This window comes from Ovis canadensis, chromosome 2 (assembly GCF_042477335.2).
Source record: "Ovis canadensis isolate MfBH-ARS-UI-01 breed Bighorn chromosome 2, ARS-UI_OviCan_v2, whole genome shotgun sequence".
Classification (NCBI taxonomy): Eukaryota; Metazoa; Chordata; class Mammalia; order Artiodactyla; family Bovidae; genus Ovis; species Ovis canadensis.
Window position 1 is genome coordinate 240,858,871 of NC_091246.1, and position 18,044 is coordinate 240,876,914.

At 50.6% G+C, this 18,044-nt stretch overlaps 2 protein-coding genes across 4 annotated transcripts; both read right to left on the reverse strand.

Moving 5' to 3' along the window:
* Positions 1-246: 246 nt before the first annotated feature.
* LOC138432478 (bridging integrator 2-like) lies at positions 247-5,286 on the reverse strand. The gene is made up of 3 exons (XM_069573782.1): positions 5,280-5,286; positions 1,483-1,782; positions 247-1,433 (listed from the first exon to the last, which is right to left on the reverse strand). The coding sequence occupies exons 1-3, from the start codon at positions 5,284-5,286 to the stop codon at positions 271-273; spliced, it is 1,470 nt and encodes a 489-aa protein (XP_069429883.1). The 3' UTR covers positions 247-270.
* TXLNA (taxilin alpha) lies at positions 2,688-15,434 on the reverse strand. 3 transcript variants are annotated; one of them, XM_069578748.1, is made up of 11 exons: positions 15,178-15,434; positions 14,446-14,655; positions 13,245-13,583; positions 11,401-11,492; positions 10,656-10,826; positions 9,125-9,319; positions 8,002-8,121; positions 7,693-7,767; positions 7,084-7,176; positions 6,692-6,787; positions 2,688-5,982 (listed from the first exon to the last, which is right to left on the reverse strand). In XM_069578748.1, the coding sequence occupies exons 2-11, from the start codon at positions 14,621-14,623 to the stop codon at positions 5,656-5,658; spliced, it is 1,686 nt and encodes a 561-aa protein (XP_069434849.1). In that variant the 5' UTR covers positions 14,624-14,655; positions 15,178-15,434; the 3' UTR covers positions 2,688-5,655. The 3 variants fall into 3 exon arrangements, with proteins under 3 accessions (XP_069434849.1, XP_069434850.1, XP_069434851.1); XM_069578749.1 differs by having other exon boundaries at positions 15,137-15,297; XM_069578750.1 differs by lacking the exon at positions 15,178-15,434 and adding an exon at positions 14,738-15,039.
* Between the last annotated feature and the right edge of the window lie 2,610 nt (positions 15,435-18,044).

Consider the following 18,044-nt stretch of genomic DNA (forward strand, 5'->3'; position numbering starts at 1 on the left):
GTCCCACTTAATTAGTATATAAGGTCTTATTACTGTCAAAATGCTAAAACCTGAACTAAATATTCCAACAGTCTCTTCTCCCAAGCCTGCCTCCCTCCCTCCCCTAAGTGTGCTCCTCAGCCTCCATTAATGCTAGGTCTTTAGAGACAGCCGGGATTCAGAGCCTGAGAAACCAGGAATGAATGCTGGGTCGTTAGTCCCTCTGACCTACATCCTCTAGCTGAGGACTTTCTCCAGGGAGGTGTGTGGGGAGGTCCTCGCGGTTCCTCTTCAGAGTTGGGCATTTTGAATGGCAGACACCTCTTCTTCAGGCTCATGTGCTATGACATTGCTCTCTTCTGGAACTGCAGAGCCATGAAGCTGAAGACTTTGGTTCTGAGAGATCATCAAAGTAGGGGAAGTACAAAGTTCTTCTGGGTTCAGATTGCTGGTGTTTTCCTTTTCTCTTACTGGCTTCTCTGGTGGCTGTGGGTCAGGAGAGGCCTCTGAGGAAGCCCTACGGCTGGTGGGTGAGGCTGGAGGGCTGGAGGGCGTGTTCCCTAAGGAGCCCCTAGGACTGGGAGTGGCTCTGGGTGGCGGAGGCCTACTAGGTGGTGCTGAAGCCCTCTGCACAGAGACTCTCTTCTTTAGCTCTTCAGATCCCTCGCTTGAGGTACGAGTTCGGAGGACTGCTACTGAGGAAGATGAAGCCTGCTCTGAAGGGGTCAGAGCTCTGGCTGGTGATGGAGCTGGGGAGCAAGGGAAAACTTCCTCCTGGGACTCTCTATCCTCAGTGAGGGGTGAGGGCTGGGACTGGGTGGGGCCATTGCAGGCTAGCAGAGGCTCTTCTTCCTCAGAGGAGCTTGTCTCGGCCTCCTCCTCTGTTTCCTTGTCTTTTAAGGGCTCTTCTTTAATCTCAGAGTTGTCTTCTCCCTGGGCTGAATCAGATGCCAGCTCTTCTTCACTTGCTGAGCTGGAGTCCTTCTCACTCTTCAAGGAAAGTGCGGAAGGACTGGTAGGTGAGGTTAGAGGGCTGGAGACTGTAGATGTTCGAACTGGGGGAGAGATGACTAAAGAGCGTCTGTTGCTGCTTGAGAGTCCCTTCACCACAAAGACTTTGTCAGAATGTTGCTTCTCCAGTTTGCTCATCACCTCGTAGAGATTGTGGTTCAGCTTGCTCATTTCCCTGTAGAAGACATCCCTCAGGTTGGAAATGTTTTGGAAGATGGTCACATAACAGCCAATACGACTGTTATAAAGGACAGGCAGCTCCTCTAGTAGTTCCTGGTTCAGATCTTCAAACACAACCTGGGCTTTGTTGAACTCTTCCTCTGCCTTGGCTGTCTTGGCCTCATCTTTCTTCTTGGCATTCTGCACTGCCTCCAGGTGATGTTGGGCACTGTCGTAGTCCACAAGCTTCCGGCCCCGCTTGGCGATTCTTTCCTCCCAGCAATCTTGATTCCAGCTTGTACTTCATCCAGCCCAGTGTTTCTCATGATGTACTCTTAATCTCACTAAACTGGGCCACATAGTTTTCCATGGTCCTCAAAGCCTGGTCAGCTAGTTTCTCTTCATAGTCTTCCCAAAGGAGATCATTATTCGCCACGATGGCCTTCAGCTCCTCATGACCGTCCCACTTGCTGCTGTAGATCTCCTGCAGGGTTTCTGACACTCTCTTTGAACTTTCATGCATCACTTTGACTGCACTGAGGAAGTTCTTCAGGTCCTTGTATAGCTTATGACCTTCTGCCTGAAACGGAGAAGTGCCTCTAATGACTAAAGAGATATATCTGGAAAGATGCTCTAGGTGTCAAGGTTGAAAAGTAGGTTAAAAGCAGAAATCAGTCCTGGAATTTCTTCAAACATCTGCAAATGTTATATATCAGCTTCTATTCTCTTTACCAAGAAGTTGTAGGTTGTCTCCTTTGGGATAAAATTTCAAGTTGCGAAATTGCTCCCACTGCACTGGCACGTCTTTTTTCCTTGGTTTGTTCTCCCCAGTGAACGAGAACCCCCACCTAATAGACCCTTGGAATTTAAGGATCCTATGTGAAGCTATCTATGTGACCCTCTGGCTGACCCTGACCTCTCTGAGTAGATAAACTGCTACCATTTTCTGCAGACACCAGGCTCCCTTCTTTCTTTGTACTCAGACACAGGCCATTCCTGTCCTTCCCTGAACTTCCTTTTTTCTTTTGGTATTTATGTTTTAATCAACAACACTCTTTACCAGGTGTAATTTTATGTAGGTCTTATGAAAATTTAGGTTGACTGTCATGAGACTAAACTGCGTCACCTCCAGGAAGATTTTGACCAATGTGTGTGCGTGTGTGCTCAGTTGCTCAGTCGTGTCCGACTCTTTGTGACCCCATGGACTGTAGCCCAGCAGGCTCCTCTGTCCATGGGATTTCCCAGGCAAGAATATTGGAGTGGGTTGCCATTTCCTTCTCCGCGGGGACAAGTTTTGATGGGAAAAAATCATCTATATCTGATGAGCATCATGCCAACTTTGCCAAGGGCCCTGCTGAGGCAGTTGAAGAGAATCTGCTAGTGTCCTAAGCCTGCGGTGACCACTGGAAGGCAGGAGGGCACCCTGGAAGGTGCACGATACCAGGGCAGAACCAGAGATGTCACAGATCTGGACACATCAGTGATGGCCGGATGGATCCAGAAGTAGCAAAGGACCAAGAAGGTTGGAAGAGAAAAACTAAGGCAACAGACTCTTTATTTAATGTGGTTTTAAAATACATCAAGTCCCTGGCTGTTGTGAATACCAAAAGGAGACAAAAAAGCTGTCAGCACAGCTTCAAACAAATCTGGACGGCCAGGTTGGGCCATAAGGGAAGCAGTTATAGGGACAGAAGGCAGCACCCCTCCCCCAGGCAGGTGCCTGGCTGTCCCTAGGGTGACCTCCTCTGTGCTGTGCAAGGTGGGAGGGCTGGAGCAGCAGCAGGAGAACCACCTCAGCAGGCTTGGGCCCCCCTGCCGCAGACACCAGGGTGGGGGCAGGGGTGGGGAAATAACCATCCTTTACAGACATAACATTCTCTCATAGAAAGTGCCTGAGCGCAGCCCATGGTCCAAAAACCTCACGGAAAACAAACCTTTTAAAAAGTGCTGCTGCCACCTCTCAGAATCTGGTGGACATGAAGCTCTCAGCTGGACAAGACCCTGAACACAAGTTACTGTCAGCAGAGCCTCACCCACGGTGGTCCCCTAGAGGAAAAGCTAGCAACCTAAGAAACCAACACAGCTCTTGGTCCAAAAACTGAGGTCATGGGCATGAGACCTGCCCCAGTGAGGAAGGAACTTGCCTTCATTCATGGATAGGCCACCTCTGCATCTGGCCCAGGACCCTGGCTGGTGTGGGCAGCACCCAGGAACCTGGGCTGACTTTGGAAAGCAGAGCAAGCAGAGCAGCTGTAGTGATTAAAAAGATTTGGTCAACGGAGAATGGGACCTCACCTACAGCCTGGCCTGGATGGCTACAGACGGACGGCTGAGCCGAGAGCAGAGCTTCTACCCTGCACAGCTGGGGCCACCTTGCTTACCAAGCAGCTATTCTTGGCTTCTAAAGACTGTAACTTGCCACACCATACTGGGCTCTGGCAGTCCCCTCCCTGCCAACACTATAGGCTTTAAGAGGTAGCTGAAGTGGGGCAGGTGACCCTGTGGGCCACTGCTGGCCTCCCTGCTCTTTGAAGGGGGCAGGCAGAAACGTCTGCCTCTTCCCATGCTTCCTTAGCCCAGCGAACCCTGTTGGCAGCTCTTCTGTTCCTCAGCACAGCAGGATCTCAGCCGAAGATGGCAAACAGGTCTCAACACTCACACTGGCTGCTGGGGGAATCTTGAGAAATGAGGGTATGCCAGGAATGTAACAGGAAATACTCAGATGATTAGTGGCACCACCCATGGATGAAGAGGGGAAATGGTGCGTCATTCATTTGCCATCTCTGGTTTAAGTCCTAACATAATTCAGGAGTACTTCACACTCTTTAGGAACCTTATCACCTGAGGGATTTAAGAGCTGTTAAGAGTGGGCTGTTAAAAAAAAAAAGAGCGGGCTGTTTGTGGAAGATGAAGGGAGCTATAAGACAATGAACTAACTTCGAGGAAATACAGCAAGAAGCAAAAACTCATCCACTCAATCCATCTTGGTCTATGGCTTCCAGCTACAGTGAAGCTGAGGCCCAGCTGGAGATGGGGTTATGGTACCCCAAACCCAGCGTACCCCTGCTTCCTGATGCAAGACTCATACATTCTGCTGTCCCAGAAGTGTTTTGTACAAATACTGGCTAATGCGCTGGCAAGTTTGCAAACAGCAGGTGTTTCAGAGTACAGCGTAGCTTGTGTGAGGGGTGGGAGTCGGGGTACAGAAGAAACAGACACAACTATCTGTAGCCATTCTGCGGACTTCTGGGGCTCAGCCAACGGCCAAGTCTCATTCTTATCCGTTAGCTGTTGGACAAGACCTGCGGGCTCTCACACAGGAACAAGTAGGATGTCAAGGAGGGCCTATCTCAGCTCTTATTATGTGAGTAACAAAATCAGGGCAAATCTCAAAAAAGAATGCACATTGTGGGCATGGATATATGAAGCAGACTCATCAAGCCAAGGGGATGGTTGGACCCGGGGCCCAGCATCTGCCGCGTGGAGACAGCAGTGATGGCATCAGCAGTGGCCACCCAGGACTGAAGCCACCGGTAAGCTTGTGGCAAACCCATGGGGACCCTTGCCTTTCTCTCACTATAAATAATCTGACTTCGTCAAGCAGGAAACCTAAGCACCAGTGTGGCCAAGGCGCCAGGCCGGGTGCTGAGGCGGGTGGGGCGCTAGAGGCCAGGAGCCCAGGCACCACCACTAGGCACCCCTTCCTCCTCAGAAGATCCTCAGCATAAACACTGCCACGTGCAAGACAAACACAAAGGAAGCAAACCCCAAACCTTCCCAAAGAGTCCTTCGGGCGATCTCCTGTCCATCGTTTGTGCAGGCTAGAGAGGCACCTGTGAATGATAAGGCTACTGCGAAGCATCACTGGCCTGGTCCTGGCACCACCGGCACGCAGGGGAAGCGGCACCTGAGGGGCTCCCTACCAGCACGTCACCCTGCACAGAGCATGCTCCAGGTCCCTTGTCCTAGGCAGGGAAGCAGTCCGATCACCAGCTCCAAGTGCTCTGTCAACGCTCTGCCTGGAGACCCCTTTTCCAGGGAAGCAAAGGAGCTTCCAGGGGAGCTGGGAGAGCTGGAGCTGCCCAAGTCCCGCTAACAGGAGAGACACAGTCATGGCCCGGGTGTGTCACCCGTCATGAGCTCTGAAGGGCAGGGAGGGAGGGGTGAGCCTCACATCAGGCAGGGGAAAGCTCGACACTTGTCCTGCCAGCTTCCTGTGACAGCAGCTCCCCTTTAAGACGCTTCAGCTCACAGAAGAGGCACTGACTTGATGTGTACACACCCCCACCTGTGATGCAAGCCTGTTTTACACTTACAGATATATAAATGTATGAGGCCTTGCACATATGCTGTATGTATGCAGCACTGACCCATAAAATCCAAAACTGCAGAGTAAGATGTCAGCCAGGGCAGAGCACCCTGGGCCTCAGCGGCGGGAGCCTCGCACAGGCTGGGCCTGGCTAAGTGGCTCGCTCCCTTCCCAGAGCACCCCCTGGCATGGGCACCCTAGGCGGTGATGGAGGTGGGTTCCTGGGGCCCCGTTTGGCCTGAAGGGTCTGTGCTCAGTGCTCCAGGACAGCAAGGAGCTTCTGTGGCCCTTGGGGAGCTCGGTGTTTGAACCCTGGGCCCCTCGCCACCCTGTTCCTTAGAGGTATTGGCAGCCTCTGCCCTTCGCTCAGGGCCACTGTCAGTGAGGGGAGCCTGGCCGCCAGCACTCAGGTCCTGCACCCTCTTGTTCAGGTCATTGCGCTCTGACTGCAGCGCTCGGCACAGCTTCTCCAGCCGCTGGATTTTCACCTGCAGGCCCTCCAACTCTTTGTCCCGGAGTGTTTTCTAGGGAGAGAAATGGGGCCTTCAGTTTCATGTCATCAACCGCCTACCCACCGCCACTTGGTAGAAAACATTCACCATTCACATTTTAACAACACTGGGCACTGGCCAGAGTCAAAAGCTGGCCCCTTTTGAGTAAACAGTCTTGGTTTATGCTGAGACATGGCTGCCAGCTGGAGACAGGTGTGGTATAGAGAAGGGGCATGGCTTGGAGGTGATGGATTCCTCTGTTTATTCACCAGATGGCCTTAGCAAGTGCTTGGCTTTTGAGTCTGTTGCCTTATCAGTTAGCCTGGACTACTAACATCACCTCACAGATCTTGAGAGAGCTCAATGAGCTGGGGCATCCACACCCACAGCAGGGTCTGGAGCACAACAGCCTCACCGTCAATTACTTTCTCCTCCTTCCCTTCAAGCCACAAAATCAAATTATCTGCACGGCTCTGCATGCCAGCTGCACACACGTCGGCACCCCTTGCTTTCTCTGCTGTTTCCCCCTTTCTTCCATTTGCTCTCTTTGCTTCCACTACAGACCCATCACTAAGCTCACTACCTCCCTTGAGGAGACGGCTGGTGCCTCTGGACTTGGACAGACATGCGCATGAATCCCAGCTCCACTCGGGGCTCACTGCATCCTTCTTGGTAGAAAGCACAGGAAAGGGCCAAGAATTTCACACACCCCCAGCCCGGCTGCACACCGTACTCAGCCCACCTCCTCGGCCATCTCAAGCAGGGCCTTGTTGCTGCTTTCCCACCGGGACCGGTACATGGTGGTTTCTTTTTCCAGCTTCTTGATCTTCTTAGTCATCTGGGTTATGCGACACATAGAAGGAAATGATCAGGTCAGGCGATTTGTGCATCTGTGTCTCCAAGGTGGGAAACCATCCCAAGGGGGCGAGATCAGCGCTTTCTGAGCCACCCCAGGGTGTATCCAGGTAAATACGGCCCACTCGTAGCCCTCTATGGTATCAATCACATACTACTGTAAACAGTGCCACGTGAAGCACTCCAGGGATGGGGGCTTCCTGAAGGCAGGCCCAGTGTTCAATTCAGAATGAAGCTGCTTGCACCCCCATAGCCACCCACAATCTGGACCACAGTTACCTTTTCCATCTCCTGTTTGAATGTGGTGAACACCTCACTGCTTTTGGAAAGAGTGTTCTGGAACTCCTCAAACTTCTCAGTGTACAGAGCAAGCTGGGTGAGAGAGAAGCCCACAAGTAAGACTGGGCTTTTCTGGAGGGCACTTCTGGTCAACACACTGAGACCCACCCTTAGCCCCCTGACCCAAAAATTCTGTGGAGATACCAGTTTTCCTTAAAACAAACAAAAAAACCCCCATCTATTTGGAAGGATAGAATCTAAAATGTTAAGCCTAAAAAGTAGGACTGGGGGTGATTTATATACTTCCTGTAATGTTCCTTTTCAAACTCTTCTTCCAGAATGAAGTCTAATTACATAATTAAAATCACCTGTTCTGTCTCCGCCTCCTCAAAAGGAAAACACCACTTTGGACCAGGAACAAGTCCTTCTAGCTTGCCTTCCCACCTGATCACCACCACATAGGTGCCAGCCAGGTTCAGAGAGAACAAAGGCTTGGCAAGGTCACGCAGGAGTCAAGGTGGGCCTAGAATGAGGGTCCCACTTCCCTCCCCCCGGATGGGGCTCAGCTTGGGGACCATGGAGGCACAGGGGGAGGCTACACAGCCTTACCTGCTGTTTCAGGTGGGTCTCCTGCTGCTTCATCAGCTCGCACATCCTCTGGGACTCCACAGCCTCTTTGAGAAGCTATTTCCGAGACAGGACCCCAGAGTCCATCAGAAGCCCCTAGAGGCTGCATCTGGACTGTTTTAGCCATACGCACCACGACCCCCGAGGCTTCCTGCTCTCAGATGGTTTCTGAGCTAGCAGTGCTCTGGCCTAACCAGACAACAACCTCTCCCGGGCACACCTAACTGTGAGCTGAGCCAGAACCCGACCCGCCTCCTCCCAGAACCCCCACCCCTGGGGCCTGAGCCTCACAAAATCCTTCTCCCGCTGGTGCCTCTCCTCTGCCTCCTTCAGCATCTCCTGGGCCTGCTGGAGCTTGGCGTCCACCAGCTGCTGCTGCAGGTCCTTGTGTTTGAAGACTTTGTCAATGTGCTGTAGGAAAGCATTGTCGGGGGTGGGTGTGTGGTTTCCATCTGTCAGGAGCTTTTCTTGGGGAGGCCCAATAGCTACAGGATGCTCCGCATGCAGAGACCAGGGTGCTGCCCAGTGTCCCACTTCAGCATGACATGCCGGGCTCCCATGTGTCCCACAGGTGGTGGGCCCCAAGTCCCTGGAAGGTCTACTTCCCAACCTCACCTTGTTTCTTTCCCACTGAGTCAGTCTGGCATGAGCACGGGATGAGATCACCCCCCAGGAAGCCAAGTAACAGATACACTTAAACCTTCAGCCTCATTACTCCACTGGACTGAGAACCCACACTTTTGTAGCCCAACTCCCTAGTAAATGGGAGTACCAGGGGGAAAGGAGAGGGAAGAGGGCCCTTCCAAGAGACAGTGTGCAGGGACCCAAAGAGAGGGATTCGAGTGCCTGGGACAGCAGTCAACACCAGTCAAGGGAGTGACGCCCTGCCCTTTCAGGTGGCGGGGGCAGCAAAGCAGCAAGTAACTGGAGGGCACAGCCCCCAGAGTCGATGACTGAACACAGTTCCAGCTCCTACCCTGTGATTCCAAATTCTAAAATACTCTGAAACCTGAAACTGCCTTAAGTAGGCAGAAAAACTTGACCCATATCACTGTAGGGCTAATTATAAACCTAGGTGAGAATACTCACAAGTTTAACTACATAAGCATTAACGTGTCCAGTGGGTGCTGCCACAAATCCCTGCTGGGATGCGACAAAATACATGACCCGTGAATGTAACTCCAGTTCAGAACGTGGACAGTTTCACTCCCAAAGACACCTGGCCCTACAGTTCAGGACAGGGCACTGTGGATCCAGCTGTGTGGTCACAAGCAAGATTCCTCTCATCACCTCAGTTCCTCCTCTAGATCCCTCCCAGCCTAAGAAGGGAGAATGGGCGAAGGGATGAAGCCTGGAAAGCGCTGCCTGGTGCTGGCACCCGCCCAGACTCCTCCATCCCCAGGCGACCCCTCACCTCCTCCCGCAGCTCATACTGCTCAATCAGCTTCTTGAGCCTCTCAGCCAGCTCCACGTTCTCCTGGCGTAGCTTGGAATTGCGCTCATTATGCTGTTCCATCTGCAGCTGGATGTCGTTCAGCGTCACCTGGAAGTGTGAGGTCACTTCCTTGCGTTTCTCCTCCTCCTCCCGGGCCCGCTGCACGCCTTCTTCCTGGGCAGAGAAGTCACCCCCAGCTCCATCATCCACCGCTCCCAGCCTCACAGGGCTCTCCCACCAGTCCACGGATGCTCTTTCCCAGTAGCCCTCCCTGCTCTCCCAGTGAGGAGCAGCCAGGCTCTGAAGAGATGTCAAGCAATGGGGGCTACTAATGGACCCCTCTGTAAACAGGTGACATCAAGCCAGAGACTCCCTAGAAAAAGGTAGGTTTACAGGTAAGTGCCTTTCTAAATAAATCTGGATCTCCTGAAGCCTACTTTTCCTGGTCTCAGAATAAGTTTGGAGGATCTATTAGTCTCAGTTAAATGTGCTTTCATCTGTGACCCCCTCACCCTGACCAAGTAGTTAAAATTCAATAATACCCAGGGTTGGTAGGGTTGTGCAGAATTAGGCACTTGGACACTGTTGGTGGGAAGGCAAAATCTATTAAAATTAAAATTTGATGCTCTTTGACCTAGACATTTCACTTCTGAGATTCAGCCTATGGATAAATCCTATATAATTAGCCAGGGATATATATAAAAAGAATTTTCACTGTAGCTCTATAACAGAGAAAAACTGGAAACAACACAGAACACACTAACTAGGGTACTGACTAAATGCAGTGTATCCATATAATGCCACCGTTAAAAAGAATGGGACAGGCTTATATAAACGATAGGGAAAGATGAGGCACTGAGAAAACGGAATAGGCTATGAAACAATACATGTATAATAATTTCACTAAAAAACAAAACTATGTTACATTTTATACTAAGGAAACTTACAAGGCTACGCTTAAACCTACATATAAGCAGGTTTGTTTCCCATTAGTTTCTACTGGCACTGGGGTTGAGGATGGTGGGCAATAATTACCTTTGATTTATTAGACTTTTGTCACCTTTTACCTCTATCACATCTATATTAACTTTATAACATTTTAAAACATACAGTAAAACTGAGCAAAACAAGTCGCAAAACATGCTTACTGATGCAAAGTTTTAAAGAAACACAAAGGGTATATTTAACGATCTGGAGGTCACAGTACTGACCAAGCCTTAATCAGACTGACCCCATCCTAGGTGAAGCACAGCAAGGACAAAGGCCTGACTGACAGCCCTCCAGGAGAAGAGCTGCTCCCCGGGACTCTATGGAATGGAGAAACCTGAAGCCCCTCGTCCGGATTCCCTCAGCACCTTAACCTTTACCTCACCTAATACAAGTGCACGTCAAGTGGTAAAGCAGCTCTAAGGCACAGCGTCACTGAGGAAATCTCTATCCCAAAGCACATGCTACTTTTAGGGGGAAAGCTACTGAAGACGAGTGAGGTCAGGAAAAGTGGATGCCCCACCTTGAGGGAGCGGTTATGGCGCTGCAGCTCGCGGCAGAGGCTCTCGAGCTTGCTGCGGGCCAGGATGGCCTTGCTGTGCTCGCCGCGCAGGTGGTCCTTCTCCTGCACCAGCTGGCTCTGCTTCTTCTGCAAGAGCTTCATCTGCTTCTGGGAGTTCCGGTGTTCTTCCAGCTGGAGACAGGGACAGAGGAAGAGCCCTGTGGGAACTCAGGGTCTCCAGAGTTGACCCAACTCCAGCCACTGCAGCTCAGGTTAGACACTATGATGGTGGGTCACACACTGCCCCCAGTAACCCCAAGGGCCCCATGTCAAGGATACAGAAATGGACGCTGAGGACCGACCAGCAGAGGCTCACAGTCAGCAGATGCCAGTTTCTCTCCAAGCTGTGACTCCAGATTCAAAGCTTGTAAGACTCTCCAACCACGACATTTGCCCAACTTTCTCCACAGACCAGCCCACCTGCTACCCTCTTCCTTATATACAGCAACAGACCTGGATTCCCCATTTCTCTCTTCAATATGATTCTGAGTATCATGTTGGCCTTTTCATTACTGACAGATAATCCTTCTGCTTCCTGGCCTCACACCTTCATCTCCTTCTAAGACCCAGTCCTTTCCCAGTTCAGCTCAGCTCCCCTCCTATAAGCTTATTCAGCACCATAGGAAGAAATATAATGCAACTTGGGGTAGTTAAAAATGTGCCACCCTCCCAGGGCAGGGAGGGTGTATGAAGGGGAAGCACTGACCAGCTCAGCATACTTCTTGCACAGAGCTGCGAGCTTCTCCTCAGGGGTACTCAGCGTGTTCAGCGTCTGCATCAGTAATGTGATCTCCTTTCCTGCAAAGCACGGGGAGCAAAGGCATGTACCTTCTTTTCTAGAGGCCCCCTTTGGGTTTGGGCCCACTATTCTCACCTATCAGATGTTACATTTCCGTTTGCTGACCTGGCTGCCTTCCCTGCTCTTCTGTGTGCCTCAGGAACACTGGGACCCACTCAGTTCTGCCCACCAGTATAGCCCCAGTACCATCCTGAGTGCCCACCACAGAGAACACACTCAACAAATACTTATTCAGTGAAGGACTGAGGGAGTTCCCTCACAGTCCAGTGGTTAGGGCTCCACGTGTTTACTACCAAGGGTGCAGATTCAATCTCTGGTCAGGGAACCAAGATCCCGCAAGCCATGCAGTGCAGCCAAAATAATCAATGAATCAATCCACCCATTACACAAAGATCTTTATAAAAAAGACAAAAAAAAAAAGAATGAGTCTCTATGAAATCTCAGAGATGAGCACCAGGAGTGGGAGAAAGAAAACTGCCTGCTCTACCTACAGGTGAAAAAAAGGTATCCCACCTGTGAATTCAGTGCTGTTTCAATGCAAAGTAGGGCTTCCTTGGTGGTTCAGCGGTAAAGAATCTGCCTGCAATGCAGGAGACCTGGGTTTGATCCCTGGGTTGGGAAGATCCCCCGGAGAAGGAAAAGGCTACCCACTCCAGTATTCTGACCTGGAGAAGTACATGGACTGTATAGTCCATGGGGTTGTGAAGAGTCGGACACGACTGAGCGACTTTCACTTTCAATGCAAAGAAAGCCCTTCTGAAAAAGGAAGGACACAAAAGGAATAGGTCTCCTCAAGAACACTGCACTTCAGTCAACAGAGGCAGCCAACAGTGTACTTTAAAATGACTATACCCCTGCCAATAAATAAATATACCTTTCGATATCTGATCATAAAATTAAAAAAAAAAACCTACACACTTCTTTAAATTAGGATAACAAGGAGGGGGTGGGGGAGTAGTGACCCCATAAGATGTGGGTATAACATCACCTTGCTTCTTTAACCCACTCACTCTCCATCCCCACCCAAGTGACTCCTCCACTGCCTGTGCCTGAGTCAGAGGGGGCCACCATGCATAGCACTGTGACAGGTTCCTGAAGTGTCAACCCCCGGAGGCTCTGAGAGACCAATGCAGAGAATGCAAATCGTTGGCACACAGGCCAAATCCAACCCACAGATGGGTTTTGTTTGGCTCCTATCCTATTAGTTGCCAACTGTTACAAATCTAGAGATTTCACGTAACTATATTTGTGGCTAAAAAAGGCAGCCAGCTACAGTTCTAACACACTATCAGCTCACTGGGACCAGGTGGCAGTCAAGCCTTTGGATAAATGAGGTATTCTCTTGGTCTCCTGGGGCCCTCTGGCTAAGCTTAACTTCTCTGAGTTTTCAACTCTGGTCTAGTCCAATTCTCTTATTGTGTAGAGAAGTGAAAACTAAGGAACAGAGAGGAGAACTGTCTTGCCTAAGGTCACAGAGCAAATTAGAAATGGTGATGGCACAGGATGCCTACTGATGACTCCTGCTTCCCATCTTCTCAAAGAGTATATTGGCCTTCGGTTTGCACTTGTTCCCCTAATGCAATGAACAACCGCACACCTCTACATGATGGCCCCACTGTCGCGGCTTTGATTAGACTATGTGGTTTGGCAGCTCTGGAAGTCAGGTTTCTTCTGAATCCTTGCAGAGTGGGCTGGCCCAGGTATGTCAGGTCCAAACTCCCTCCCCTCACAAGTAGCTGTTCTCTGCTCACCCAGACCCTTGGCTTTCTTCTTCTCCTGTGGCCTTCGGTGGTCTCGGTCTACGACCTCATCACTGGTCCGGATCTCATCCGGGCCCGGCTCCCCCTTGGAGATCTCCTTCTCACCATTGACTACTGGAGTCTCTGGCTCAGGCTCCCCATTCCTTGAGGCATAGGTCCGGGACTTCTCTGCATCTTCGGGTTCAGCAGGCTCACCCTGTGCCACATCCTCACCTGGGCCCCCCTGACTGTTGTCCACACAGTATGTACTGAGGATGTCTTCCAGCTGGCGGCTCAACTCCTCAGAGACATCACAGAGGGCTCCAGACTGAGCACTCTTGGCTTGTGCTCCTACAGGAGAGGATGAAAGGCAGAGAGGGAAATAAGATGGTTAGGACGCTAGTTGGGATTTTTCAGGCCCAAACATATTGGTTTGGGTAAATGTTGCCTAAATTCTCTAAGCCTTAGCTTACTTCCCTATAAGCCAACTATTTCTCACTACTCTCCAACCACGCTTATTTTGAGCATAAAAAAAATCAACTAAGCAGACCATCCAACACACAGGGGTGCCATCATGTAGCAGGAACTCTACATCTCAACTCTAGTCCATTCCCTTCTCCACCCTGCCAATGTTGCCTCTTGATATTAAAAAAGTTCCAGGGAATTCCCTGGCAGTCCAGTGGTTAGGACTCTGGGCTTCACGGGGTGAGGGGAGGTTCCATCCCTGGTAGGAACTAAGATCCTGCAAGCCACTGGGTGCTGTCTTAAAAAAAAAAAAAAACAAAAACAGTTCGGAGGAGACAGTGCTTTGGGAAATCAAGTTTTTTCTTTACTTTCTTCAAGTAATAAATCCTTCTCTGGGAGAGGAAAAAAAAAAGCACCAGAAATGCCTCAAGTATAAACATCAGTTACCCACTTGTGAATGAGGTGTTTCTAACCTGGATTTGCTGGTTGGAAGTCTCATCTGACTGCCAGCCTCAACCTGACTTAATCCTGTCAGAGCCTTGTCTGGAGGTCTGCCCCTGTGCTTTGAATGGGAGGCTGTATCCACTCCCCAGCGCCTGGTGGGGGCTGCGCAGACTCAGCATTGGCCTCCTCTCCACATTTCCTCTCTGCTGGGTAAACAGTGGCCTGGGCCTCTAATTCCAGAAGCTAGACCGGCGCGCCACAAACTCCTCCCCCTGCGCATTGGAAAAGCAGAGCTGGCACACACCCTCTGCCTTCCCTGCAGCCTGGCTGGTGGAACCTTCAGCTTCTGTCGCAGGAGCCGACTGGCTGGGCCTCCCCTGGGCTCCCTCAGGTCCTGCTTCCGGTTGCCCCGGAGTGTTTTTGGGGTTGGAAGTGTTGCCTGATTGCTTGGCAGGCCCATTCTTTTTGTCTTGGTTCTTCATTGTAGTTTGCAATGTCAGGTTAGGAGCAGATCCTATAGAAACAAACACATTGCTATTTTCCAGACTTGGATCATAAATCTCAATATCAGGGGGCGCGCGAAGCTTGAAACAAACCGGCAGGCCTTCACCGGAGGGAGTCAGCGGTTCTCCCAGTCTCTGGTCTGTCCGGTGTGCCCAGCCAGGCCTCCTTTTTCCAGAAGTCACTTCCCAGCACAACACTGGCCCCTCACCACAAGCCGCACGCGGAACAGGCTCAAGGCCCGGGACTGACGTGGCGGGACGCTGGATTCCCGGTTCCCGGTTCCTCCCCGCCTCTCTGGCCCCACGTGGGCGCACCCCCGTCGCGCGAGCGCAGCCACCCACGCCCCGCGCGCCCAAGAGCCGCGCGCGCCCCCGCGCGCATGCGCACAGGCCACACCCCTGCCCCCCGCCCCCCCCCCCCCCCAGGCCCGAGCCGTCACATTGAACCCGCGCGATTCCCCGCACCGGCCAAAACCATCTGAGACCACAGACCCTCCGCTCGCGTTGTTCCCCCTAGCCGCCGCCGTACGCACCCCCACCGCCGACACCCCGACGGCTTCGCCCGCTCTGGCCTTGCACCGGAAACCCTGGATAACTGCTGCCGGCAGAGCCTCCTGCTCGCGCCGCAGCCAATCAATAGCCCGCGCTAGCGCGGGGCTTGCTGGGAAAGATGCAGCGAAGGCGGCCTCCGAGGAGGGTGAGTTGGAAAGGCGGGGGAGGGAAAGGACTACGCGTCCCTCCATGCATCGGGGCTAACCCCTGACTCCCAAGATGCAATAGGGCTCCAGTCCTCGGAGCCGCAGACCCAGGAGGTCTGAAAGGAGCCAAATCACGTCAACCTTGTTTCTATCACGCAGAAGCTATGATTCAGCTCCTAGAGCCTTCCGGGTGGCTACTTTTTTCTGCACGCCTCCACTACCCCGTCCCTCCTGCTGTGAACATCTGTGTGTGTGTGTGTGTCTGTGCTTAGTCGCCCAGTCGTGTCCGACTCTTGCGACCCCACAGACTGTAACCTGCCAGGCTCCTCTGTCCATGTGAACATCTGTGACTGTCTAGGAACTCTGAGGAGTTAGGGGGAGAATACTGGGCTGGGCATCAGACCTGTATTTCAGTCCCAGCTGCATCACTAATTTGCTGTGTGACTGGGCATTCTTTTCCCTCCCAGGACTTCAGTTTCTGTATTCAAATAGAAGTTTTTAATAGTTTTTTTTTTTTTAAACGTTAGTTTCCCCAGTATCTCAAATACTGTAACTTTTGTTATTCCCAATTTACAGCTGTGGACTGTAAGACACAGGTTAGCTATCTTGTCCAAAGTTACATCGCTAGTGACTGATGAGGGCAGATTCAAAGCCAGGAAGTTTGGCACCCATCCTAACTATCGGACTACCTGCCTCTTACTCAGAATAACCACCCATGGTAGGCCTTCCTTGAGGATGAATCAAGATAACTTGGAAAGTAACTTATTTTTCCATCTTCATTACCGGCTCGAGTCGCTCTTTGGAAGGTACTGAGGGTGCCCTGCCAGGGGAAATTTGGCCTCAGCAGATTTGAGTGTTTTCTCTGCCTGGCGCACCATCTACAAAGTTCCAGTTGCACTGGGGCTAAAGAGGAAAAAAAGCCAAGCTTTTCTCCTTATGAGACCACAAGACAAATGTGAGACTGACTGCAATACTTGATCCATTTGTCTATTAGTGAAATAAAAGGCAACAACCTGTGTGCTGGATTAAATGCCTAACTGGTATGGCTTCTGTTTCCAGCCAGTCCTATCCATGCCGTCAGCCTTTTTCATTCCATCTATACTTTTACTATTTCCAGGACTTCCTAGGTTTTTGTAGGTGCTGTTCTACCTTCCAAAATTCCCTTCTTGGTGAAACAAAATCTTTTGAGGCCCACCAAACTCAAAGGCTGCTTCAGAGCCTTTTCAGTTCTCTGCAGTTTGTTTCAGCTTTCTAGGTCTGGACAGAGTTCTGTTCCAGCATTAGTGGGGAGGTGTTGAGATTATTTGCTTACAAGTCACTGAACATCGCAAAACTGTTGGCTAAAAGCTCTACTCCTAAAGCCTAACATCAGTCTAGGGGTTGAGACGGCAGAGAATATTTTGAATTATTTTGCGAATTGGGCATTGTTTTAGAGCTCTTCAGTTCAGTAGCTCAGTTGTGTCAGATTCTTTGTGACCCTATGGACTGTAGCACGCCAGGCTTCCCTGTCTATCACCAACTCCTGGAGCCTGCTCAAACTCATGTGCACTCTGTTGTCCCCTTCTCCTCCTGCCTTCAATCATTCCCAGCATCAGGGTCTTTTCCAGTAAGTCAGTTCTTTGCATCAGGTGGCCGAAGCATTGGAGTTTCAGCTTCAGCATCAGTCCTTCCAATGAATATTCAGTATTGATTTCCTTCAGGATTAACTGGTTTGATCTCCTTGCAGTTGGAGATGACTCAAGAGTCTTGAACTGTCACGATAGTTCAAAAGCATCAATTCTTTGGCGCTGAGCTTTCTTTATGGTCCAACTCTCACATCCATACATGACTACTGGAAAAAACAGAGCGTTGACTAGATGGACCTTTGTCAGTAAAGTACTACCTTTGCTTTTTAATGTGCTGTCTAGGTTGGTCATAGCTTTTCTTCCAAGGAGCAAGTGTCTTTTAATTTCATGGCTGCAGTCACCATCTGCAGTGATTTTGGAGCCCAGGAAAATAAAATCTGTCACTGTTTCCATTTTCCCCCATCTATTTGCCATGAAGAGATGGGACCAGATGCCATGATCTTAATTTTTTAGATGTTGAGATTTAAATCAGCTTTTTCACTCCTCTTTCACTTTCATCAAGAGCCTCTTTAGTTCTTCTTTGCTTTCTGCCATAGGGTGGTGTCATCTGCATATCTGAGATTTCTCTCAGCAATCTTAATTCCAGTTCGTGCTTCATCCATCCTGGCATTTTGCATGATGTACTCTGGATATAAGTTAAATAAGCAAGGTGACAGTACACAGCCTTGGTGTACTCCTTTCCCAATTTGGAACCAGTCCGATGTTCCATGTCCAGTTCCAACTGTTGCTTCTTGGCCTTCATACTGATGTCTCAGGAGGCAGGTCAGGTGGTCTGGTATTCCCATCTCTAAGAATTTTCCACAGTTTGTTGTGATCCACACAGTCAAGGCTTTGGCATAGTCAGTAAAGCAGAAGTAGATGTTTTTTTGGAACTCTTGCTTTTTCTATGATCCAGTAGATGTTGGCAATTTGATATCTGGTTCCTCTGCCTTTTCTAAATCCAGCTTGAACATCTGGAAGTTCTTGGTTCATGAACTGTTGAAACTGGGCTTGGAGAAGTTTGAGCAATACTTTGCTATCATGAGATGAGTGCAGTTGTGTGGTAGTTCAAACATTCTTTGGTATTGCCTTTCTTTG

Excerpts from the sequence above, each read along its gene's own strand:
- LOC138432478 (XM_069573782.1), bottom strand. Across the intron at positions 1,434-1,482 it reads CCAGTTTAGTGAGATTAAGA|ATTGCTGGGAGGAAAGAATC; the intron begins GTACATCATGAG and ends GCTGGAATCAAG.
- TXLNA (XM_069578748.1), bottom strand. The coding sequence starts at position 14,623 with ATGAAGAACCAAGACAAAAAGAATGGGCCTGCCAAGCAATCAGGCAAC. Across the intron at positions 7,768-8,001 it reads ACCAGCGGGAGAAGGATTTT|CTTCTCAAAGAGGCTGTGGA; the intron begins GTGAGGCTCAGG and ends TCTCGGAAATAG. Across the intron at positions 6,788-7,083 it reads TCAAACAGGAGATGGAAAAG|ATGACTAAGAAGATCAAGAA; the intron begins GTAACTGTGGTC and ends CGCATAACCCAG.